The sequence below is a fragment of the Clupea harengus genome, chromosome 2, assembly GCF_900700415.2.
Source record: "Clupea harengus chromosome 2, Ch_v2.0.2, whole genome shotgun sequence".
NCBI lineage: Eukaryota > Metazoa > Chordata > Actinopteri > Clupeiformes > Clupeidae > Clupea > Clupea harengus.
In genome coordinates this window covers 15,187,669-15,212,646 of record NC_045153.1, presented here as the reverse complement: position 1 = coordinate 15,212,646, position 24,978 = coordinate 15,187,669, and the positions used below count along the sequence as shown (strand labels likewise).

The 24,978-nt window shown below is 43.0% G+C and overlaps 3 protein-coding genes across 6 annotated transcripts; all 3 read right to left on the bottom strand.

Annotated features, from left to right (window-relative positions):
- Nucleotides 1-3,958: 3,958 nt before the first annotated feature.
- ackr3a (atypical chemokine receptor 3a) lies at nucleotides 3,959-8,532 on the bottom strand. Of its 2 annotated transcripts, none has more exons than XM_012837212.3 (2): nucleotides 8,378-8,532; nucleotides 3,959-5,894 (listed from the first exon to the last, which is right to left on the bottom strand). In XM_012837212.3, the coding sequence occupies exon 2, from the start codon at nucleotides 5,885-5,887 to the stop codon at nucleotides 4,787-4,789; it is 1,101 nt and encodes a 366-aa protein (XP_012692666.1). In that variant the 5' UTR covers nucleotides 5,888-5,894; nucleotides 8,378-8,532; the 3' UTR covers nucleotides 3,959-4,786. The 2 variants fall into 2 exon arrangements, with proteins under 2 accessions (XP_012692666.1, XP_031440127.1); XM_031584267.2 differs by having other exon boundaries at nucleotides 3,959-5,891.
- Nucleotides 8,533-20,070: 11,538 nt separating this feature from the next.
- Nucleotides 20,071-21,893, bottom strand: LOC116223161 (NAD(P)H dehydrogenase [quinone] 1-like). 2 transcript variants are annotated; one of them, XM_031578792.1, is made up of 6 exons: nucleotides 21,815-21,893; nucleotides 21,493-21,660; nucleotides 21,244-21,374; nucleotides 20,820-20,933; nucleotides 20,552-20,653; nucleotides 20,071-20,434 (listed from the first exon to the last, which is right to left on the bottom strand). In XM_031578792.1, the coding sequence occupies exons 1-6, from the start codon at nucleotides 21,816-21,818 to the stop codon at nucleotides 20,135-20,137; spliced, it is 819 nt and encodes a 272-aa protein (XP_031434652.1). In that variant the 5' UTR covers nucleotides 21,819-21,893; the 3' UTR covers nucleotides 20,071-20,134. The 2 variants fall into 2 exon arrangements, with proteins under 2 accessions (XP_031434652.1, XP_031434656.1); XM_031578796.1 differs by having other exon boundaries at nucleotides 21,493-21,657.
- A 1,221-nt stretch (nucleotides 21,894-23,114) lies between these two features.
- LOC105908666 (NAD(P)H dehydrogenase [quinone] 1-like) lies at nucleotides 23,115-24,939 on the bottom strand. 2 transcript variants are annotated; one of them, XM_012837218.2, is made up of 6 exons: nucleotides 24,847-24,939; nucleotides 24,535-24,702; nucleotides 24,286-24,416; nucleotides 23,857-23,970; nucleotides 23,589-23,690; nucleotides 23,115-23,471 (listed from the first exon to the last, which is right to left on the bottom strand). In XM_012837218.2, the coding sequence occupies exons 1-6, from the start codon at nucleotides 24,848-24,850 to the stop codon at nucleotides 23,172-23,174; spliced, it is 819 nt and encodes a 272-aa protein (XP_012692672.2). In that variant the 5' UTR covers nucleotides 24,851-24,939; the 3' UTR covers nucleotides 23,115-23,171. The 2 variants fall into 2 exon arrangements, with proteins under 2 accessions (XP_012692672.2, XP_012692673.2); XM_012837219.2 differs by having other exon boundaries at nucleotides 24,535-24,699.
- Between the last annotated feature and the right edge of the window lie 39 nt (nucleotides 24,940-24,978).

Sequence of the window (24,978 nt, the reverse complement as noted above, 5' to 3'; positions counted from 1 at the left end):
CATGTGCTCTTTTGTTTATGTAGTAATGTGCTTTTGTTTTGCCTATCTCTGTCTTCCTTGTGTCACTGTTCATGCTCCTTCTGTTACTTCCTGGTTCCTTAGTTCTTGTTAATTGATTCATTGGTCTCATCTGTTTCTTGTTATCTGGTTAATCCTGTGTGTATAAGCTCTTGTTTTCCTTCAGTTCGTTGTGCTATCGTTGTTAGTGTTTGGACTCACTGTGCTGTTTGAAGGCATCTTTCCTGTTTGGCCCTGTGTTGTTGTAAGTAAAGACTCCTCATTGTGTTTAAATGGTCCCTACCTGCCGTACATTTGGGTCCAGCTCTACTCCTGCAGTCTTGACAGAATGATAGCACAACAAACCGAAGAAACACAAGGGCTTATATAGACAGGACTAACCAGATAACAAGAAATAAGTGGGACCAATGAATCAATTAACAAGAACTATGGAGCCAGGAAGTAACGGAAAGGGCGTGAACAGTGACACAAGGAACAGGGACAGAGACAGGCCAAACAAAAGCACATGAATACAAAAAGAAAAGAGCACATGGCTAAGAAAACAAACAGTCGAAACCATGAAACTAAGAGAATGAAAACCCAAAACCGTGACACATCTGTGTTATGGTCATGGCGCTAGGTGATCTTGCTATGGGCTTACTGGGTGGAAAGCAAAACAATTAGCTTGTCACAATCATAACATCAGTCATTGAAACCTTAAATCTTCTAGAGACCATTCCTGTGTGAGAACAGTTTAATTGTCTGCGGGAGAATTTTAAATTCTGTTTTCATGCGCTTGAAGAAACAGCCAAAGTCAAGATAAGAGGCGAGTGGAGGCCCTCCGATGAAAATCAAGCGAGTCACTTTAGAGGGGCATTGTGATACATTATTCTCAACCCTGAGGAGTGCGCTTTGAAAAAAAAATATCAATGACTGGGTTAAAACAACACGGCGTGAAACGACTGCTCCTTCGCGGCCCGTTTGAACAGCTGTGTGCCCCCCTTGAGGTGCACCTCAGCCGAGATTGGCAATGGTCGTGAAAACGAGGTGGTTTGCGCTGACCCAGAGGGGAGTTTTCCGGCATGAGGAAGGCGTTGAGTACATTTAACACAATTTAGAGAGCGGATCTCCACCGGCAGCCCCGCCGCGGTATAAATCATCGGCTCAGACACGGCCTTCACCTTCAATACGTACCCCCTCGCCCCCGGGGCCTTTGATGTGGACAAGTTCACATCTCCACCGTGCCAGGACCCATGTGGTGATTTTGAGAGGTATAGAGTATCATAAAAGGGAAAGATAGGCTTCTAGAGCCCTTGTTGTCCAGTGTTGTCATTACTGTATTCCGTGGACCAGAGTGTACTCAAGGCTAAAGAGTCAGAGTTTGTTTTAAGGGATAATCTTATATGTATAGGATTTCAAAGAGGAGGAAAAAAATTCTTAGCTGAAAAGACTACAACCTCAATTATTTACTTGAGAGGTAATCTATGGTAGGATAAGGCCGTATGCTGATATACATGATTATACATCATCGCTTTACATGTTTTTGTAGTTAAATGAGCCATCGGTATGGTGATAGATGCAGGAGAGGATGCCTTTGTAGATGTAAATTTGATTCCATACACTATTACAGCTCTATGATTTCCAGTTGGAAGTTCAAACATCAGACATCTGTGACACATGTGTTGTGAAAGTAGAGCCTAAAGGACAGAATTAATCTCAGTCCTGGTCCTGTCTGCTGTTAATTCTTCCGTCTCAGCAACACTTCTTTACCATTTATATCAACAGCTAGAATTTTACCTTTTAACTATATAGTTTCTATCTAAATATCGACCTATTAGTCTTGTCTGTGAAACCCAAGAAAACTTCTTAAGACGTGGTACGGGTGGCGTTTTTGCGGAGGGAGTCAGATTCTCTGATTGTTTTGATATTAAAATGTTACAAATCTCTTTTTTTTTGTCAGGCAGTTTAGGTTCAAACTAAAAACCTCACCCTGACTAACAACAGCTGTTAGCTCGAAGTGGAGCCTGTTCTGCATGCAAGGGCTCATCTGCAATTAATTTTAGATGCACTGGAGCACACAAAATGCCTGATTGAATATGTTGGGAAACGGGCCAACATTAAACCTTGTGTGACTGAACCAAAACATTAGCTCACATGCACATAGGAGGCTCCACACACACACACACACAGACACACAGACACACACACAGACACATACACACACACACACAGACACACACAGAGACACACACACAGACACACACACGCACACTCACACACACACACACACGCACACACACACACATACACACACACACCATGCCATTTATCATGATCTGTGACATATGCAGTAAAAAAAAAAATGAAAACCTGTACTATTGCATGCATGCTTATAAGACCACACTAAGTGGACTTATGCGAGAGGATGTCAGTATGTTTACAACTATATCAGTATAAATACTGTATGTGCTCAGGAGAAGCACTTCCCTATGCTCTGCTTTACATCATCTGCAGTAGATCTAGCACTGTATGCATTATCAGACTAATATCTTTGGCATAGTTTGTGTTATTCCCACCATTTTCATAGCATGCATATATACTTTGTACACTTAAGCCATTGATTTGCAATGAAAACCTAAACCCTTGACATCAGCATAATCCTTCTAGCATAGTTTTAGTCCATGTTTCAAATGATGTGTCATACATCACATTTAAAGAGTATAGAATGTAAATGATCATTGACTATGTATATGTGGATTATTATAGATATTAGAGTATACAGTATCCTACATGATTTGTTAGTTTTGGGAATTGAACTGAAGAGATCCGCAGGGCTTCAGGGTGTTACTGTGAAACAGTGGAAACACTAAGATTACTTGAGTTAATACGGATTATCTGCGGTGATACAGAAACATTTGACCGGAATGGAAAAATACTTTTAATCCTTTTAGTTGTGACCGTGTCCTAGATTTTTAAGAATGACTATGGACCCGTTCATTAATATTTGCACTATGGTGTGTGACAGTTCAATATTTGTGTATTATTATTAACAACAGTTATATGCTATATATAAGCAGTTTATAAGATATGAAATCAGCCAAAGCTGAGACATAACACAATACAATGAAACATCTCTGCACACCGTCCTTATTCTCAGAGCCTCTAAAGCTATTACAATGTGTATATCACAAATAATTTTGCTGAACACAGTTCTGGCATTGTCATTGATATACAAAACATTTTTTAAGGAAATTATACACATTACTTTATTCTGCCTTGTTAAATTTACGTTTAAGTCGAGTCAATTGCCATAACTATACCTGGAATGTGTGTATAATACATGCTAAATGTATGCAGAAGTCAGCTGAACCACATAACATCTTCTGTCTATGGTAAATAACAGACAAACGGGACATGACCGAGGACATTATCTCATTTCCTGGACAAACCAAGCTAAAGAATCTGTAATTTAATAAGAATAATTACCATCCCATGGAAAGGGTTCATTTGGGTAAAATGTACATTTCTGCTATGGGAAAAGCCAAACTGGTCTGCAATAGTCTATTCATATATACCTTTATCCTTACAAAATCACTATTCAACAGCCTTGCTTTCTTCACTGAGTGTTCATTGGTGCTTTCCTCTAAATATGAATTACTAACAGATTCGAGAATGGTCAAATGTACCGTGTAAGCAGCTGAGAGAGAACTGGCAGAGGATTTGATCATAGTTGTGTGTGCACCGTTGAACAACTGCCATGACGGGAGCGCTTTAATAAATAAATGAATGAATGACGTGATGCTGTTTGTGGTTGTCAAAACATAACAATGGATTGGCTTAGCTCAGGATATTGGCAATATCCACAAGTTTTCTTAGCTAATGGTTTCCATGTTATAGCAGGAGGGAAGTACGCATTCAGACCAACAAGAAGTCTTTGAAGAAGAGATCTGCTTCAAAGCTATTGCTTTTTATGGTATTTTCATTTTAATTCAAAGTGGCAGATGACACAATTCTCTTGTCTGATGCTGTAAGTCAAAATATGTTCAAGAGAATGTTAAGGTCAATAAGACGTGGCACTTAGAAAGCATACATAAATATTACAATACTTAAATTACATAGAAAATGTAAAATATATACATCTAAAAGTAACAGATAAATGCCAGGATATTCACAGAGGTATATTTCATGTAATTGTAGCCTCCATTGAAACCACAATTTCAAATGTGAATGAATGGTACACACATGAACAAACAAGCACTCAATCACATTCATATGCATGCTCAATATACAAAAAACAAGTTTATGTTGATAAAATCATTTTCCTTTCTTTTTCCTGATTAGTCCAATAGGCAGCTTTTACAAATAGTTTGTGGCTTTGCTAAAAGGCCCATGGGCAAAAATACAAGTGAGAACAAAACATTCTCTGGTAAGAATCAAGGATGATCACCTAATTTGACGTAGAAATAACTTTTCCGTTTTCTTTTTTAACAGAAGTTTAAAAGTCATAAAAAAATCAAACCTCTTTACAAAAAGCTTTTAAAATAAGTGCATTTGTGATGATTTTTCTTTGCCTTTCTTCAAGGGCAACCAGTAACAGCAGTTTATGACTCCCGCATGAATGCATGAACACGCTTCTTAAAGTGAAGAGATGCCGCCTCACTGTCTTAACTCTAAAGCCTCAATACTGCTGAAGACGCCTCCACTGAAAATAGGCACCCTGACTTGTAGCGACATTGCAGCACCTTGTTAAGAATGCAGTAAGGCACAAGTAAGAGGACAGTCTGTAGGCTCACAGCTGTGAGGGGTTCTCCACGGCTGAGTACTCTGTCTCGACGCCGTTGGAGTTGTCCATGAGGCGAGCGATGCCCGTCCTGGTGGAGTACTTGAAGATGAATGCCTTCATGAGGTCGTAGCGGTAGTGGCGGTGGATGAAGCTGTAGACCACCGGGTTGACGCAGCAGTGCAACAGGGACAGGCACTGGGTGAGGTTCATGCCCACGTAGAGCGCGTTCTCCATGGCGCAGGTAAGCGGCAGGGTGCCCAGCAGCACCAGGGCGTCCATCAGCAGGACCACGTGGTAGGGGGCCCAACAGAGCAGGAACACCACGATGTAGGTGAAGATGACCTTTCGGCTCAGACTGCGCTCGTGGTCACCGGCAGAGGACGAGGTGGGGGAGGCGGCAGAGGAGCTCAGAGCACTGGCCAGCAGCGCATAAGAGACAGCGATGACGGGGAAAGGTACGGCGAAGCCCAGCACCACGAAACTGAGCTGGATGGAGGCCATCCACTCTTGCTGGCTCTCCTCCGGATACATGGGACAGCAGTGGGTGGCGTCGGCGTGTGGAATCTTCACGGCCCGCAGGAAGTAGGTGTCGGGCATGGAGGCGACCAGAGCCAGAAGCCAGGCGCCCGCACAGACCAGGCGACGCACCAGCCTCTTTCGCCGGCAGGGCGCGTCGCCGAAGCGCGTCACCGACAGGTAGCGGTCCATGCTCATGCAAGCGAGGAAGAAGATGCTGGCGAAGAGGTTGACGCTGAAGATCAGGTGCGTGAGCTTGCAGGCGGCCTGTCCGAATGGCCAATGGCCTGCCTGGGCAAGCGAGCTCACCCACACCGGCAGCGTGGCCACGACGCACAGGTCGGCCACGGCCAGGTTCAGGATGTACAGGTGCGTCTCGTGGCGGTGGTGTTCGGCACGCACGTTCACCCACACCACCAGCGCGTTGGCGGCCAGGCCCACAATGAAGATGAACACGTAGAGGGTGCACATGGCCTGAAGGAGGGTGCCGCGGTCAATCGCTGGCGGGCATATCTCCCAGTGTGTGTTATTCAGTTCCGTGAAGTTCAGGTCTTCATACATGGGAAAGATTTCCGCCATTTCGAGGTTCATCTCTCTGCTGGCCATGGAGAAAAGGAGAACACACAAACACAAATTATTTCTGGGCACAATGAAAGAGATAAATGGCTAGGGTTGACATGAAGCACTACTAAAAGTTATTTCTGTCTCTGAGCAGTGACTCTTCCTATGGAGAAATCATAGCGGTGAATGATATGGAACCAAAACAGTGTATATTTGTGCAATTATTAGGCACATTCCTGAGTCACTCAAAGCGGGAAACCTGATGCTGCATGAAGGAATTCTTTTAGTGTTTTGTGCTGGATGCGCAGAAACATCTCCCACGCTACCCGGGTTTTTCCCAAAACAAAGCGAGAGCTGGCGTGACCGTCGTCGTGATTGAGGATCAAAGTGCTGAGTTTTGACCTGTCCTAGATATCTGAGGCAGTCCCCTAGTAACTGCCTGGCCCCAGAGGCTGGCCCTCTGAGTCAACCCTGGCTCTTGGCCCTCTCCTCCGTGCTTCATTATACTTATGTTAAAACAACAGGAATAGGTGCCAAAGAATTTCAAATCGTTTCACTACATGGGTTTCAGCGGACATAGATAAAGACCTCTCAGTGAGACTGTCAGCCTGTGTGTGTGTGTGTGTGTGTGTGTGTGTGTGTGTGTGTGTGTGTGTGTGTGTGTGTGTGTGTGTGTGTGTGTGTGTGTGTGTCTGAACTCAGTGTCTTTAAGAGACCTCAGAGAGAATATAACCTTAACCGTGGCCACTGTTGTAAATGTCCAACACCTCCAGTTGGACCAGCCATAACTTGTCAATGGCAGGTTACAAGCTGGGTGCACAGGGTTAAAGGCCAAAGGATTTAGGAAAACCGACACCCTGGGGAGCTCGAAGCAGCAATGGAACGTGACACAGTCCAACTGAAGAGCTCGAGTGGGCTTTGGACACGGTCTGCTCAGAGTCAAAGTTGGGTCACTGACCACAAAAAAATGGGGACAATAAAAAAACATTCCTTAAAAACAGCTGTGTACTTCTCCCTATGCATGGCATATTATGCTAGAATGCATCAATGTATTGAGAAATATATGGCATAGCTTGTATGACAACTGGTTGCATTAGGATTAATCTGCTAATTTCACGGTTCCCACATGAGCATACACGCAGATTATGTTGATACATCATATAATCAGAACATGTCATAGATGCTCCTGAATGCTTCAACATCAGTGCCTGATTACCCTGTGCATGATATTACTGTCTCTATACTTTAAAAAGCTTGATTGGCATTTATAGTCTGTAGTCTTTATAGTCTATCGTTATAGTTTATAGCCTATAGACACGATCTAAAAAATGTAATAAGGGGAAGATGATGTAGCCTATGCATGAATATATGTCAGTAGCAGACAGTAGGTTCATCTGTATCTATTCTTCATCTGTATCGATCTGAAGCTATTCGCCACAGCTCCACGAAACAGAACAAAGCCTAATCAATATATCAGTAAAATGTAAACAGTTTATCTGTAAACGGCCCTGTATGACAATTTTCAGTCAAAAAATTAATTCAGAGTTACTTTATCCATAAAATAATGACATGTGTGCATTTCTGCTGCATCTTTCCGAAGCAGAATCTATAATGATCGGAATGCGTGTGGAAGTCTGCGTTGTTTGTATTGCGTTCGCCGCCCCAGCTCTCTTCTTTATAGACTGCACATGCGGGATAAAACATTAAGGTAATAGGAATTTCGGCTACTTGTACACAATACTGTACTATGATGATTCATGATAAAATAATTCCTTTCAGTGCCTTGGGCAATGGAAACAATGTTGGTTATTGCCTGACACTCATTACCATTAATTATGTGAAACGGCCCTTTAAATGAAAATTTCATATGTTAATCCAACACTAGTGAAACACTCGCAGGTGCTGCTAACAAAACGCATCTCCAAGCAGTTCATATTCAACCAGTAGTGATATCAGTCCAAGTGTGGTAATGGCAATGACAAGTAATGGTACTTAGTTTCTTTCGCTTTGTAATAAAGTAGCCGTGGCTAATATGTGAATACGTTTGTCAGGCGATAGAACATGAAAATATTAAGTTTCTGAACAGTAGCTATTCAGCAGCGGCCTGAAAAGGAGGCTGTATCGCTTTTAGGTGATAATACTCGTTTGGATAAGACAATGTCTCCATTGTTAGGGACTAAAGAAAAACAGAATGCAAGAGAGACCTTGTGGACTTGCAAAATTGAACTGAGGAAGGACTGCAAATGCGCCTCCAATGTTGATGGTCCATTGCCCTTCTCTAGATGTTGCCAGGTTATGTAAACCCAGAAAACCTTCTCTGTTGACCCTGATCGAAATGTCTCTAATTAATTGTTTTGTGCCATTTCAAAATAAACTAATAGCATATTTCAAGTTCATGTCAATTTCACAATATCATTCGTCTGTCTTGCTTCAGCTTAAAGTTACCGAGGTGCATTTCACTGCACTCAGACTGATATAAACTAATAGATTTTAAGTTTTTAAAGGTAGAGGAGAACCTACCAGTTTCCAGAGAAAGTTTGCTTGAGCGTCAGTGTTTCCTAGATGAGGTGATTGTGACCTCTTATCTTCTCGGACTCTCTTAAGGGATACCGGAGACGTCTGTTACTGCACCTCTCCACCCAACATCAAAACTGCTGAAGAGCTGTGCACACACTTGTTCATATAGCCTTCCCTCGCCTGCAAGCAGGAACGCCCCCCGTGGTGGAACTGAAACACTTCAATTCAAGCCCCTTTCAGCAAGTAGGCCGATATAAAAAGGAATCGTTTCTTTGATGATTTTACAGAGGCAGAAAACACTGCGTGGCGTGCTTCCCGAAAAATGGTCGTTAGACCTGTCAAGGTTTTTTTTTAATACGATGGCAATATATGTTTTTGTTGTTTAGGCAGTTTTGCAGTAGTAAGTTACTGTATTTGTAAGACGAGTACAAGGAACGTAGCAGCATTAAACGGCACTTTCCAACATATTGCATTAGGCACCCGCCCATCCTAAACCATAGAATGAAACCTCAGAACTGGTCCAACCCATAACCGTTTAAACTCAAAATGGCAACATCAAAGATCAAGACGGTTGACGTGACTACGATGTTGCCTAGTGAAGCCAAAGGCCTAATTAGCCTACACCTGGATAAACCATCAGCTCGCCTTTATCTCACACTGAAACACAACACATTAAAAAAGAGTATGTGCGAATTCCTATTTGGCAAGAGGAGAGAAATTAGTTTACCTTGCGCACAGGAAGTAAATATCCATTTGGATTGAGCTCAAGCCATTATGGACAGTTCGGAAAGTAGCGACCTGAATGACGCTCGTTTCCAGAGAACACAATCCGCTTGTAAATCTGCCTCTCTATTTATAAAACTTGAGAAACAGCAACACTTTCCAAAGTCAGTTTATTCGTTATTCTTTTATTTTGTCGTTTAAATGTCTGACATTATGGAATGGAACTGAATATTTCCATTTCTTTTCAGTCTTAGACATGACAAGTTTACAATAGCGGGGAAATTACAGTTTGTAAAAAATATTTCCCAATAGGCCTAGCAATTTTTTTCTCAAAACACAGTGACAATTAATACCAGCTCATTATGTATTGCTTCAAAAGGGGTGTATTGCAGTTTGTGGTTAAAATGCTTCCTATGAAGAATAATAGCACTAATAAAGCACAGGAATTGACAGAATAACAATAGCTTCCACTATCAAAAAAAGTTGAAAGAACCGTTTCAGCACATACGGATGTCCATTGTGCTACCATATCAAATGCATCAGCACTGATTTCAAAGGCACAGAGATAAACATCGCGGTGCCTTGAAACCCATGCCAACATCTTTCTTCTAAACCTTTCCTCATCCAGAGGCAGGTCACCGGTCACCGAAACATTGGCGGTGGGTGGGGGGGGGAATAAAGGATTTGTAACTTTTCTCATGTCTCACGTACGTGACACTGAATCTCACGGATCTCTCAAAATCTTTTCACACTAATTTTCACACTCAGTGGCAAAGAATGATAATTACGTCCAATAGACTGCTGTGCAGCGCGAGAGACTGTCCGCACTGTACGTCTCAGTACGTCTCATCGCAGTTACAGGCCTACTAGTCAACGATAGTTCAGTATTTAAAGTGTCAGCACTTTCATCACAGAACAACTTCTTATCTCTATGGGGCGAACATACATATGTTCACGAAATGCTTACAATACCCTTGCTTTTTTGTGAATGTTGGGCAGTGAGGGTGGATTTCAATCACTGACTTCACGGATGTCAATCATTTTAACTCGACAGGTATGCATAGTAATGGGATAAGTTCGTTCATCTGCCCACCAACATTTCTATCCTTAGTAGTCCCTCCAAGTATATGCCATTTTGAATTACATTTTCATAGCTCATCTAGGGTCACATCACTAAATTGACGACTTGTGTACGAACGTGCGGTGCGTAACCTGACCGCAGCAGAAAGTGAGAGACTGAGCAGGAATTAAGTGAAATAAGAATATATTTTTTGTTCCAGGAAAAGTGTGTAACCTTGAATGTTTAAGTTTCTAGACTGAACAGTTTGTTGTATATCTTTTTTTATTGAAAATTTAAGGAACTATAGTTTGTGGATGTGGCAGCTGTTTTGTTCTGTGTAGTGAATATGAGGATGTGACTTTATAACAGATACATTCGTGTGCTAAATTTGAATGTTTTGGGAAATATAAATGCAACAATATGATGCTCATTGCAGTTGTACTTATTTACAAAGTAGGAAAAATATGCATGAATATACAGTAGATCCTATGCAATCTAGGATTATTAGTTGAAGGCAAGAATATGTTTGAATACAATACAAAATGTAGAGTAAATGCCATATGTAAGCGTATAAGTATCTACATTTATAACAGGACAGGGGTATACACTATCATAATAAAAAGTTTAAATATAGCCTCAAGCAATGATTTGACCACTTCAACAGGTGAAAGAAGACCTATTCATTTTAAAGATGGACCAATCCATGAACTTTAAACCTTTACATCACAAGATATTGGCTAGTGAAGCACTAGATCTTTGCATTGAACATTATTCACTCGGTGGCGCTACTCTACAGATGAATTGTAATGAGCTAGGGTAATGCACCTCGCCATAGAAATTTAGTGAAACTGTTTTCGAGCTATTGACATGTGTCAGTTGCAGTGCCCCCTATGAATAACATTTCATGAAATTTGGCTTGCCTCCAAAGAGTGTGGTAGTGATGACATCACATTACATCACAAGACATTGGCTAATGAAGCACTTGCTTTTATATTTCTCTTTATTCACTAGGTGCCACTACCCCACAAAGGAGTCGTAATGAGCTGAGGTCATATGCCTCCAAGTTGGCCTAACTTGTCATTTTTTACTAAATGTTTGTCGAGCTACTGCCAAAAAGTACTCAGAACCTAGCACACTTCAGCATTTACGTTTGTGAATCATTCATTAGTGAACCACGTGCACATTTGTGAATCCCCTGAAATTAATTTGTGAATCACAAAATAAGTTTGTGAATTGTGTGACATTTATTTGTGAACCTGCCAAAGACCACATGATTACATTCGGCAAGTGGAAACCGCATGATTACGTTCGGCAAATGAGTAGCCTATACTCACTCACTCAATAGCTGGTTTCCTCATGCCATTTATTTATAGCGTGCATGGTAAAAAGACATATACTGTATATATATGCCCTCTCTATCTCTAGCTCCCCCCCTCCACACACACACACACACTCACACACACACACACAGACACACAAAGGCACATTTTGCTGTTGCCTTGCTTTTCAAAAATATTTTTGTTTTGACATGGTTGCATTTGCCAGGACAGCTGCAAGTGTGCGGCGGGAGGGTTTCTGTAGATAAAGTTGTCTTAGAATGACATCTCGGGTCACAAGGTCCTGCTCTCTGTTGGTCAAGGCCTGGGAGTCACAGGTCATGTCTGCCAGTTGGACAGCTTCATTAAGGCCTCCCCTAACCTTTCCGTCTCTCTGGGACTGTTTGCTGACAGGTCTTCTGAAGTGCTAACGCAGATATAGTTCATACATACGTGTTCTGTATTTTTCCTGGAATCATTTCAAATACATGTCAGTGAAATGTTTCATGATAGGTCTACCCAGCTTCGTTAGAACACATTTGGAGACTGAAAGGGAATGAAAAGTGTTAAGTTCTCAATTCTGTGCTGTTAAGTCAGACAGTGATTGGCAGACCCAGCTAAATATTTAGCATTTCTTCAGAGAGGACCGTCGTAGAAGACATTTCAGAAATGCACTTACATTTTGGCTTTATTTAGAAATCCAAAAGTCTAGTCAGTGATTATTAACATAGCCTACCCTTGTATGGATCCTTTCAGAGATAAAATTCACACTTATATCACTTTCAAAAAAGAAATCAGCTGAAATGCATGTCACATACACACACTCACTGTGAAACGTTGAAGAGGTACAGCACCTCAGAGTACAGGTCCTCTCAGAATAAGACTGACTACTTTACAGCGTAAAATGCAACATAAAGCCATTTTTAATTTGCCCCTGTAATCTGAAGAGGAATGTGCCGTCCCTGTGGGTCAGTATTAAGGGCCAAGTGTGATGCAACTCCTTCCCAGGGAGCACAGGAATAGGTTCACGGAGGACGTGAACTCTCCCCTCCATTGCCACACGACAATCAACTCAGAGCAGCTTGCCTCAACATGGCTAGATGAACTCATGGTACTCCTGAGGAAAACAGATGAGGCTCTTTATCAGTCTTCTTGATGCGTCTTTTTTTCCAGGCCCTGATAAAAACCCTACAGACATAAATATTGGCCATCTTGCGGTTTTCATACATTAAACAGCACTCAGGGTGGGCCGAGGTTGTCTCTGCCATTGTCAGCCATGTGCTTCAACGCCGATATCATAAACTGAAGTGGTTTAGTGTTGCAGCACTTACAGGATGTGCGTGTCGAGTGTGTAGGTGTCTGCTATGAGGGTGACGGAGAGATTGTTTGGACATGGGAGCTTTGAATTACATGATTCTCATGAAGAAGACGAAGCACAAATTAAGTGGGCTTCATGTACTGGTGGTGTGACTTTACTGGTGACACTTCAGAACACATCAGATACTCTCACATTCCCCTCTTCGTCCCTGAAACTATGCAAAAGCCCCTAATTTTCAGACATGATCCCTTCATTTTACCTTGTTTATAGTCAAGCCCTTAGTTACTCCTTTTAAATGTCCTGAAATATGGGATACAAGGCATGATTAAGGTCTTTTCCCAAGCATCAAAATGCAAGAGATTATTAAGGAGTTACGTGTTTATAGATTGATACATACCAGTATTATTTTTAAGGATAAGTTAAGGTGTAAATTAAAGGATTCTGTTTTGCAGTGATCTGTGCTCTACTTGGTGTGAATTGTTTCAGGGCTCAGTTCCCATCCCTGAGTTCATCTGATTTATGAAGAATGAAATATAAGATTTGTAATATTATCTTCAAGTCTCAAATGTGCTTTCTAGGTCATGTCAGGCATTATGCTCTCTGAATCTGCATTAGAATAAAATCTAAACTCAGACTATCAATTCTACTACACTGTTCTTCTCTGGTGTGAATTGTATTAGGCCTTCCTTGGTCTTCTTTGTAGAGTCTGCCATTTCTCCCGGCTGTTCACACTATTATGTGTCTCCGAAGCGTGAGGTTGGATGAGGCTTCCAGCACAGTGGAATGGGAGTTCCAGACATAGTCAACAGCCTCTGGAGGGTGCTCAGTAGCAACGCTCTTTGAAAAATGACTAAAATTATGATCCTCATCTTTAACTCTTTATAGTCTCATGAATCTTTCCTTGTAAATAGTTCCATTCTCGTGTCTGTTTTTTTTCTTTTAGGCAGCGTTGTTTCCCAGCTGTTTCTCCCGTCTCATTGTATTACATCCCTTTCCCAGCTGATGGCCAGGGCTTTGCAAGTGAACCGTGTTTGCATTCCGTGTGAGGAGAGAAATGAGATACCCTGTTGTGTCTCACTAAAAGCTCATGCAGGTGGATTTTTGGCATCACTGAGCAAAAAAAAACCATGCCATTTTGATACACAACATGCCTTGGTCTGAATAGACCTTTTCTTGTGGACTTTGAGAACCTCATTTTAGAGAAGCCGCCCAATTCAGTGCCTGTCAGAAATGTCAGTGGCTATTGTGAGAGAGAATCCGGTGTCCCGAAGCTGCAGTACTGGGCGAGACTGGTGTGTGTGGGTGGGGTTAACCTCTTCCTCTCAGCTCACAGGTACTGGCCGATGTGCCAAAGCGCTTCCATTTCCTTCAACTCCCTGTCTGCTTGTCTTTCACCACAAGACAGTTTGTGGGGAGGTATGTAGTAACCCACCTTTTCCTGTGAGGTAAAGGGTTGAATGTACTGTCTTTAAACTGCAACCATGGGGTTACTCTTTCTGTATATTGGAGAAATATGCTGTGTAGGATAATTACTATCCATTCCAGACTTCTTTTATCTCAATTTCTCTGCCTCTGTAAAATGTGGACAAATGCATAAAACACTCATAACTCAAGATGCATGCAATGCAGAAATGCACAAGATAATTGTGAAACATCTGGTGACTGTAACAAAGACATACAGGAAGGCTGGAAAGTAGAATGGATAGTACAAAATTATTCAAAATGACAGATAAAACTAGGGTTTCCTTTGTCCCTTCTCACAATCTTACTCTGAGATTTATTTAATTTCCTGCTTATTCCTAAAATTCCTCACAAAACTGTGCACTAGTGGTAGCCTAGCATCTATCCTCATAGTGTTTGTCATGAGCTCCACACACTCATCTTAGTTCCAGAAAACACCACACCTGCTCTGTCATATTGGGTGGAAGAAGTGAAACGTCATTTCTATTTAACAGCGCTGACAGATTTCACACTAAATAAGCCAGACGAATGTGGCTGTCTCTGGTAAATAAAACATCCTACAGAGCTCCCCCCTTTCTTCTGCCCTTGCGGTCAGATTATTTCTGTTAGCTTACCTCAGCGGCTCACAGTTGCCTGCCGTTCTCAATCGGTATAATGCAGCTCAGCTGGTGACTGGGGACAGGCACAGCAGTGGGCCTCACGGGGACAATAGCTTTTCCATTTCTTATGACTCCCCCGCCTGCCATACTGTATTTCAGGAGTGTGTGTGTGTATGTCTTTGTGCATTCCCCAGAGACAATCTAAACACACACACAGCGCTCCCACAAAGTGTTTCCCTTTGCCCATTTGAGAGGCAGACTCTGGTAAAAGCGGCAGGTGCTGTTCCTGGAATGCTTAATTGTGTTTGTGGAATGGTTGTTAATTTCGGAGAAGCAGCCAATCCGTTTCTGACTCGTCTGCACGCAAAGAAAACTAAAGGGCACTGGCCAAGTCTACGAGCTTTCCTCTTCGACGCTACTTAAACAGTTCTCCTTTTAAAACGGTTCTTGTTTAACCCAGTAAAGAAAGAGGCAATGTTTTTCCTCTTGATTTTGTTTATCGGATATAAAAGATGTTTTGGAACATTAAACCCTTTCAGCCTCTAGTTTGCTTGTGTTTGTACATATACATGTTCCCTGAGGCCAGAACATGAATGAACAAGAAGGGGCCAAAGGGACACTTTGAAGAATCCTCTTCATGTGCACACAGCATGAATAATATGGCATAGAGCTGCCACACATGGTAGACAGTTGATGATGATATCGTAAGTCACTCTGAGCAATCGTGACAAGAGGGTTCGTGCCAAAAGGGCCTGGTTAGTGTACGGTTTGGAAGTCTGGATGTGATTACGCTTAAACTTTAAATACTTACCAACAACTGCTGCATTTTTTGGAATGCACACGAACAGAACGTCAATGATCGTATGGTGGGAACGCTGTCATGGAAACACATACGCAAGGCCAAAGGAAGCAGACATAAATATACATGTGTCAAAACATGCTAAAATAAATGTGTGAATGTGACCAGACCATTTTTAGTGCACAAGTGGACACGCAATCACATGCAGTATTATCAACCTCTCCAAACAGTTCACATTTTGTCCAGCATAGTGGTGGAGAGAGGGAGTGTGACACAGATAGTAGATTTTATAGGTCTACATGTAGTGCAAAAACATGTGGAGCAGAACATTTGTGTAACTGTACAGCAGGCAAACCCACTGTCTAATAGTCTAGTCTGTCTGTAGCTATCAGACAGGAACGCCCTCTGTAGTTTCCTTATGACTGTGTGTGACCATAGTGTAGTGGGTGGTGCAGGAAAACATGTCAACCGTCTATCAACAGAGAGAGACAAAGGAAGAGAAGGACAGAGAGAGAGAGAGAGAGAGAGCAGGCTAGGCGATAGACATGGTGCTAATGAGGAAAAGGCTCACTCCTGGACATGAAGGTACAAAAAACTAAAACAGCCTGTAATCTGGCAGAGGAAGCAATGTGACAGTCAAACACAAACATGTGGCAAGTAGCATCACGGGCTAGAAAGAGTCCCCCAGCCATGCCAGCCTGCTCCAGGTGGTGTACATTAGTGGTTTCCCTGTGATGCTCAGTCAGAGCACGACAGCCCTTAGGCAAAGGCTAGACAGGACACACTGTACCATCAGGCACAGGATCAGCTTCTTCTCACACGTCTTGTTGGAGAGGATGATGAATCCCATTCTATCTGTAAGAATAGCACCAGGCATAGGCCCAGTGGGGGGGGGGGGTCCTCTGCTCCACCTTTGATAGTATGCAACATTAGTATGGGACATGATATTTTCTGAAGTATGCTAAATTAAGCACAAAAGGCAGAGATTGTGCCTCTATGTCATCAGAAACCATTCAAACCTTCAACTTGCTGTAAGAGTGACGGGGCGCTCACAACTGCACTGCTAAAGCAGTTCTGATGTCTCTTGTTAGAGAGGTTTGAGCTCCCAGCATCACGGCTCCAATAACACACACTTCAGTCAGCACCAGTCCTCAAGTCAGCAGTAACGTTGCAGTGAAGCATCTCTGGTGGAAATGGGAGAAACAGAGGAGCTCCACCACGCTCCGTAAAGCTCTGCTTATTGAGTCTGGATGTTTGCATGTGGGGTAATGGACTTAAGTGACTTCAGCTGGCAGAGCCAGAAGCAGGGAAACAAAGCAATGCCAAAACACAAGACGCTTTCCCTCAAGGACAGCATTATTACAGAGGGGACTCCTTTGATACACCACAACTCCGAGCTCGCAGCACACGAAAGTATTTTTCGAGAGCGCTCCGATTCGTTTCTTGTTGGAGGCGATGACATGCTAAATAAATACCTCCTTACGAGCTGCGCAGTGAAAAGTCAAAATCAAAATTAAGGAGAGGAACCACCAGTACCAGCAGTCCGTTCACTGGGCGTACAGCTTCAGTGGCTTCCACGGAGGTGGCTTGGGTGTCCCCGAAAGTGGGCTGCTTTGTATTAGCGACTCTCCGTTGAAGCTAACAGCTGGATGGGCCTAAGGATGGGGGGTTTAGTGGCAGTGAAAGCAGTGTGAGACCCAAGACACACACCAATCTGTCACCAAGCCCGGAAGTCATGCAACCCCGTTGAAAATACCAAAAGAAGGCGCCTCTACAGAAGGCCACACACACACTGCTGTTAATCCTCCAGGTGGCTTCGCTCACTCTAAGGCCCAGTGGTGGAAAATATACTGCTGCGGCCGCTGCAGATGAGGTGATACGGTCCACCACCGGAGCGACCGGTGGATACTCAAATTGAAATAATTTACAGGCTGGAGAATCCCTCTCAACTAGTTTACCAGACATTGGCTGACACCTATAGCTGCTTGGCCTGCAGAAAGTTGGACCTCTACTTATGACACGGCAGGTTCACCCAGTCAGAGCAGAGTAGATTTCATTCCTTTTTATGATTCACAATGGCCAAACTTTTGCGATCATCTCATGATTTGATTTCATAGCTAGACAGAGAATTTTAACAAATGGACCTCCCTCAACAGTCGTTGCCTCCATGACTTACAGTGTGTGGATGCCATTTCCATATGTCACACAGTGTTGCATCCACTCATCAACTCTATCAGAAGGCGGATGCTCCGCAGTGTAACCGACTCGGTTTACACGCCGTTGCACTTTCTTGGCAGCGGTTGCTCTTCCTGACACCCTCTCAGTCACACAAGTGAGGCCTGTGTTGTGTGTCGAGCTTCACGCGCCGCTGAGAGGGAGATTTGTGGGCCCCTGAGAGCTGAGCGCCATTTGTCCCACTGCGCCCTCTCCTCCGCTTCGGGGTGTTTGACATGAGGAAATGGAGTCCATAAAGAACAGCCCGCAGCACGCCGTCACTAATCGCTGCTCTGGCGAGTGCGGCTGCAGACAGCAGGCTGGAATGTCTTTGAAGACGTTCTAGAGGATGTTTGTGGGAGATGGTTCACGTGAGCGATATAAAGACAATACAGATTTATCCATCAGCAGAAGGGCATTTGAGGGTGTGATAATACGTGTCTGGGATAAATGCATCACTCTAAGATGTAAACACAACGAGGAGTTGTGTTACTGACACACATGATAGAGTGGTTACTCTATCAGTTACAGTCCAGACAAAGGCAACCGGATCAGCTCACCTACCACTGGCTCTTGTTTCAGATTTATAAACACTTATTCTCATTTGCACTCAAGACTGTCAACCTCACAATCAGAGATATACATTCCTTGTGCACACCCACATAACTGCATATGGGTAGAAACTTTAATGTGAAGAGAGTTTTGACATTGGTTGCCAAAAGTGAAACGGATTCCCTGGCGTTGGTTTCTGCTGTCATTAAAGTAAGTGAGACAGAAACACATGGGCTGGGGTAAGTCAGCGTGGCCTCCACGTCTCCTGCTGAGGTTCATAATTCTAAACGACTGCCCCGCCGTTAACCCTGTCACAGATGAGGTAAACGATAGAGAGCCCTGTGAAAAACTCATCAATCCTCCTCCTGTCCAAAAATCCCCGTATAGTAGTTCTCATCCACCTCGTTAACTCGGTTGCCAAAAATTAACGATGAACACCGGCTGCAAAACTGTGAAGAGATTCACAGTCGATGTGTCTACTGCTCATTATGTATCTCAGTCAAGCGTGCCCTTGGAGCTTGATTCAGGGTATGGAGAGTGGCGCCCCCTTGTGGAAAACAGGAATGAGGCCAGTAATTGAGCAAGAGATGATTCAGTATTTGTCTATGCATCGCGCCTGGAGTCACGATCACAAATTAATTAATGTCTTGGATATATATTGTGGTTTTACTCAAAGGAGTATTTTTTTTATTGTTCTACATATAGGCTGGGAGCAATGCAATACACAGTGGTTTCTGAAAGTATTAATCTTAACCTATACTTAGGATGTATTTGTTGGCATTAGTCTACACACAATGACACAATAGCCGTAACATACATATTTTTGGAATAATATAAAAAAAACAGAATGTATTATGCATCCAGCAGAGTGACTGAAAATAAGTCACCACTGATAAAGTCGTGATGTAACTGCCTGATGGTTCTCGGTTTTATGTCCATGGCTGTTTTTTTTTAACACAGTATATTTCATAACGGTCTTAAATGAACACAACTAAAAATAAAACTGCGAGAAACATTTGTATGTACTCACAAATCAGATATTAACATGATATATGTTAAAAGTTAGATATATGTTAAAAGTGCCTAAAAATACACCAAGGGTGCTTGTCACATACACTTTGACATCTAAAAAAAAAAAAAAAACCTTGATAGCAAAATTCTTGAACATCTAAATTTGAGCAAAATCTTCAGCACTCCCAGAGACTCAAGCCTTACATGTGGGGCATCAGGGCAAGTTCTTTCAGCTTACAAAACAGATATATTACCAGTGGTAGATTACTCAGGTTAAAGTTCAGCATCTCCACTTCTAGGTTACAAATGACAGTGCATCTTCACAAATTCAACACAGCAAAACTATTCAAAAGAAGTTTGTCAAAGCACCGCATGTGTGGCAACAAGCGCTTGTTGTTTTAAACTTAAAGAGCCTGTAATTATGAATGCTTTGAGGCTAATAACTTTCAAGTCAACCAAATTGTTCCCTTAAACTTAGCTCATCAAGAGAAGCTGCTGTGGGTTTTAATCAACACCTTATGAGTGAGACTTGACCGCAGACATACAAATAAGATTAGAACCCATTATGTAAAATATGACATGCCTGCAATTATGGCTACCACCACATCAGAGACAAGTTTGAGACCACTAAGGACACATTACATCGGTTCAAAAACTCCTTTTATTTTAGAAACAGAGGCAACATGGCTTCACGCGGAGCCAAGACTTCACACACCAGCTTTGATCTGGTTGTTGGGAGGGAGCGGCTTGCCCAGATGGTGACCCACAGTGAGGCCGAACGGAGCTTTAGCCTGCTGCTCCTTCACTTCCTTCTTCAGTTGGAAGCCACTTCCGGTGTCAAAGCTGTCCGCGGGGGCAAAGGTGAGCGGAGTCTCACTGAGGAGACCCTTGAGACGCTGGCGCCAACCCTCCAGCATGGTGTCCCGGGCATCGGATGGGATGTGTGGCGGAGCCCAGAAGATCTGTGGTGCCAGGACCTGGAAGCCACAGTAGTAGAGAATGCCATTCTGCAAGGGGACAAGAGTCAAAGTAGAACAGGTCGTGAGTCCAGCAAAAGCCCATACAGAAGACCAGTGACAGGATTTAGTAATGGCAGGTGGTCCAGGCACACCTGTATACTGTACCTGTAAAGGCCACAGTGTGACATTCATGTCTCCATTGATGCCATTGGAGCTGAACATGGCCTCATTGGAGCCAGTGGTGAAAGACAGCATGGCCCGCTTCTCCTACAGGGGCAAGATGGAGCGAGTCACTCTTGCACTCACTCTGCCCCGACTGGCTTAGAGCAGTTAAACTAAACTGAGATCATTACAAATGACAGCAAGGTACTTAAAGTAATGCGAAATATCCAGGTGTTCAAAAACAGTGATGTAGTCGGGCAAATAAGCCTACCTTGAAAAGTCCTTGACTGTACCGCTTCTCAGATGTGAAGGCAAAACCTTGTGTGAGAACACGATCAATCCATCCCTTCATGATGGCTGGCACAGAAAACCAGTACATGGGGAACTACAAAAATAACAGCAGGTTCTCTTTGAGCAATATCCTCTGCTACAATTTTCAGTACAAATCTGAAACTTTGACTACTGCAACGCCCTCCTAACGTGCCTGCCGGCATGCGTGGTGAAACCACTACAGATGATCCAGAATGCGACGTCTGGTGTTCAACCAACCGAAGAGAGCACACGTCATGGATAAAAGCGTCTGCTAAATGACTAATAGTAAATGTTAATCAACCAATATTATAATTAATTGTTCAATACATGTTGCCAAGACCTCTTTAAGGGAATGAGTAACTGAACAGAAATCAGTGGTATACCTGGAAAATTATAAGATCAGCCTCAGTTACTTTCTTATGCTCTTCCACAATATCAGCACTCAGGCGGCTTTCCTTCCATGCCACCATGGTTTCCTCTCCATACTTGAAGTGCTTGGAATCCTTCACCTCACCTATAGTAGGCAGGTGGTGATACAAACACTTATGGTAAGACCTTAACAACAGTGTGCAGTCCTTCCTTCTAAAAGGTTCAAAGGCGTTTCTTGAGGTGAACTCTATGGATCAACGCACCTGTGACGTCCTCCTCCGTTGCAGCGGCCTTAAACTTCATGGCGTACAGGTCAGACACCACGACATTACAGCCCTCTGCAGTAAGCTGCTCCACTGAAGCATCCTTGGCAGCAGCATTGAAAGACCCAGCACTTTGGTGTGCATAAACGATCAACACATTCTTACCTGCTGGAGTAATGAAGTAGGGGGCAAGAGTTAGAGGGGGAGAGAGAGAGAAAAGAAAAAAAGAAAAAAAAAAACACACCTAGTCATTTCACAGTAACAGTCAATTAAAAACCTTAAAATATTATTCAAACGTGTTTCAGCAAATCAGACGACTGACCCATTTTGCTTCAAGATGCTACAGGAGAGGAGTGGAATACAAAGCAAAAGCCAGCAGACCAACGTTTTAAACAGTTTCGCTGTTAGCCAATTAGCAATCAACCAATCCCTCTTTGCCTCAAATTTCACCTCCTTATTAACGGCAACCAACCAAAGTAACCAACCAATTAGCCAACAAATAATGCATTAGCTGGCAGCAACTCATCAATTAAGACCAAACCTTGAAAGCAAACTCCTTGAACAGCTAAATTTGAGCAAAATCTTCAGCACTCCCGACGTGCCTTATATGTTGTGGGACATCAGGGCATCAGGGCATCATTACTTGAAGTTCTTTCAGCTCACAAAACAGATATATTAGCAGTGGTAGATTACTCAGGTCAAAGTTCAGCATCACGGCACTGCCCATAATGTGCTTTATGTGTTAGGTAACTTTAACCTTGAAGTGTTTGTATGTTCACGTCACTTAATGAACTGTTTGATATGTGCGTCAACGTTGATTGGAACTTTTGTTTTGATGCCCACAGACATAGGGGATGCATAGGGAAGTATCACCAGAAGTTTGGAATGTAGACAAACCAGGCATGGTTCGCTACGGTCACGCAAATGTTTTTATCTCAATCCTTTGTGTCAATCTTCCAGAAAGCAATGACATTTCACTGTACTGCTCTGTCTGGGTTGTGCGTCCTAAGCGTTAACTGCGAACCAAACTCCTTTCCAAGAGCCAGGAAAATTAGCTTTCTTGCTCCTTTTTTTGATTTCCATTTTAATGTTATCAGCTTGACTGTTAAAATTGGAAATCAATAAAGGAGCAAGAAGGCTAATTTTCCTGGCTCTTGGAAAAGAGTTTTGCTCGCCGTTTATACTCCATGTTAACGCTTAGCACAACACATACACAGAGCAGTACAATCACCACATCTAGGTTCCAAATGACAGCGCATCTGACAATCCACTCGTCAAAAATTAAACATAGCAAAACTATTTGTAAGAAGTTTGTCAAAGGACCGCATGTGTGGCACCAAGCGCTTGTTTTAAACTTAAAGGGCCTATAATTGCGAATGCTTTGAGGCTAATAACTTTCAAGTCAACCAAATTGTTCCCCTAAACTCAGGATGTCAAGAAGCCTTTGCTAATCAAGAGAAGCTGCCGTGGGTTTTAATCAACACCTTATGAGTGGGAGTTGACAGAAGTGTTTTACAAATAAGATTAGAACCCATTATGTAAAATATGACATGCCTGCAATAATGGCTACCACCACATCAGAGACAAGTTTGACACCAATAAGGACACATTACATCGGTTCAAAAAAAGCCTTTTATTTGAGAAACAGAGGCAACATGGCTTCACGCGGAGCCAAGACTTCACACACCAGCTTTGATCTGGTTGTTGGGAGGGAGCGGCTTGCCCATATGATGACCCACAGTGAGGCCGAAAGGAGCTTTAGCCTGCTGCTCCTTCACTTCCTTCTTCAGTTGGAAGCCACTTCCAATGTCAAAGCTGTCCGCGGGGGCAAAGGTGAGCGGAGTCTCACTGAGGAGACCCTGGAGACGCTTGCGCCAACCCTCCAGCATGGTGTCGCGGGCATCGGATGGGATGTGTGGCGGAGCCCAGAAGATCTGTGGTGCCAGGACCTGGAAGCCACAGTAGTAGAGAATGCCATTCTGCAAGGGGACAAGAGTCAAAGTAGAACAGGTCGTGAGTCCAGCAAAAGCCCATACAGAAGACCAGTGACAGGATTTAGTAATGGCAGGTGGTCCAGGCACACCTGTATACTGTACCTGTAAAGGCCACAGTGTGACATTCATGTCTCCATTGATGCCATTGGAGCTGAACATGGCCTCATTGGAGCCAGTGGTGAAAGACAGCATGGCCCGCTTCTCCTACAGGGGCAAGATGAAGCGAGTCACTCTTGCACTCACTCTGCCCCGACTGGCTTAGAGCAGTTAAACTAAACTGAGATCATTACAAATGACAGCAAGGTACTTAAAGTAATGCAAAATATCCAGGTGTTCAAGAACAGTGATGTAGTCGGGCAAATAAGCCTACCTTGAAAAGTCCTTGACTGTACCGCTTCTCAGATGTGAAGGCAAAACCTTGTGTGAGAACGCGATCAATCCATCCCTTCATGATGGCTGGCACAGAAAACCAGTACATGGGGAACTACAAAAATAACAGCAGGTTCTCTTTGAGCAATATCCTCTGCTACAATTTTCAGTACAAATCTGAAACTTTGACTACTGCAATGCCCTCCTAATGGGCCTGCCGGCATACGTGGTGAAACCACTACAGATGATCCAGAACGTGGCGTCGCGTCTGGTGTTCAACCAACCGAAAAGGGCACACGTCATGGATAAAAGCGTTTGCTAAATGAGTTATAGTAAATGTTAATCAACCATTATTATAATTAAGTGTTCAATACATGTTGCCAAGACATCTTTAAGGGAATGAGTAACTGAACAGAAATCAGTGGTATACCTGGAAAATTATAAGATCAGCCTCAGTCACTTTCTTATGCTCTTCCACAATATCAGCACTCAGGCGGCTTTCCTTCCATGCCACCATGGTTTCCTCTCCATACTTGAAGTGCTTGGAATCCTTCACCTCACCTATAGTAGGCAGGTGGTGATACAAACACTTATGGTAAGACCTTAACAACAGTGTGCAGTCCTTCCTTCTAAAAGGTTCAAAGGCGTTTCTTGAGGTGAACTCTATGGATCAACGCACCTGTGACGTCTTCCTCCGTTGCAGCGGCCTTAAACTTCATGGCGTACAGGTCAGACACCACGACATTACAGCCCTCTGCAGTAAGCTGCTCCACTGAAGCATCCTTGGCAGCAGCATTGAAAGACCCAGCACTTTGGTGTGCATAAACGATCAACACATTCTTACCTGCTGGAGTAATGAAGTAGGGGGCAAGAGTTAGAGAGAAAGAGAAGGGGAAAAAAAAAAAAAACACACCTAGTCATTTCACAGTAACAGTCAATTAAAAACCTTAGAATATTATTCAAACGAGTTTCAGCAAATCAGACGACTGACCCATTTTGCTTCAAGATGCTACAGGAGAGGAGTGGAATACAAAGCAAAAGCCAGCAGACCGACGTTTTAAACAGTTTCGCTGTTAGCCAATTAGCAATCCCTCTTTGCCTCAAATTTCGCCTCCCTATTAAC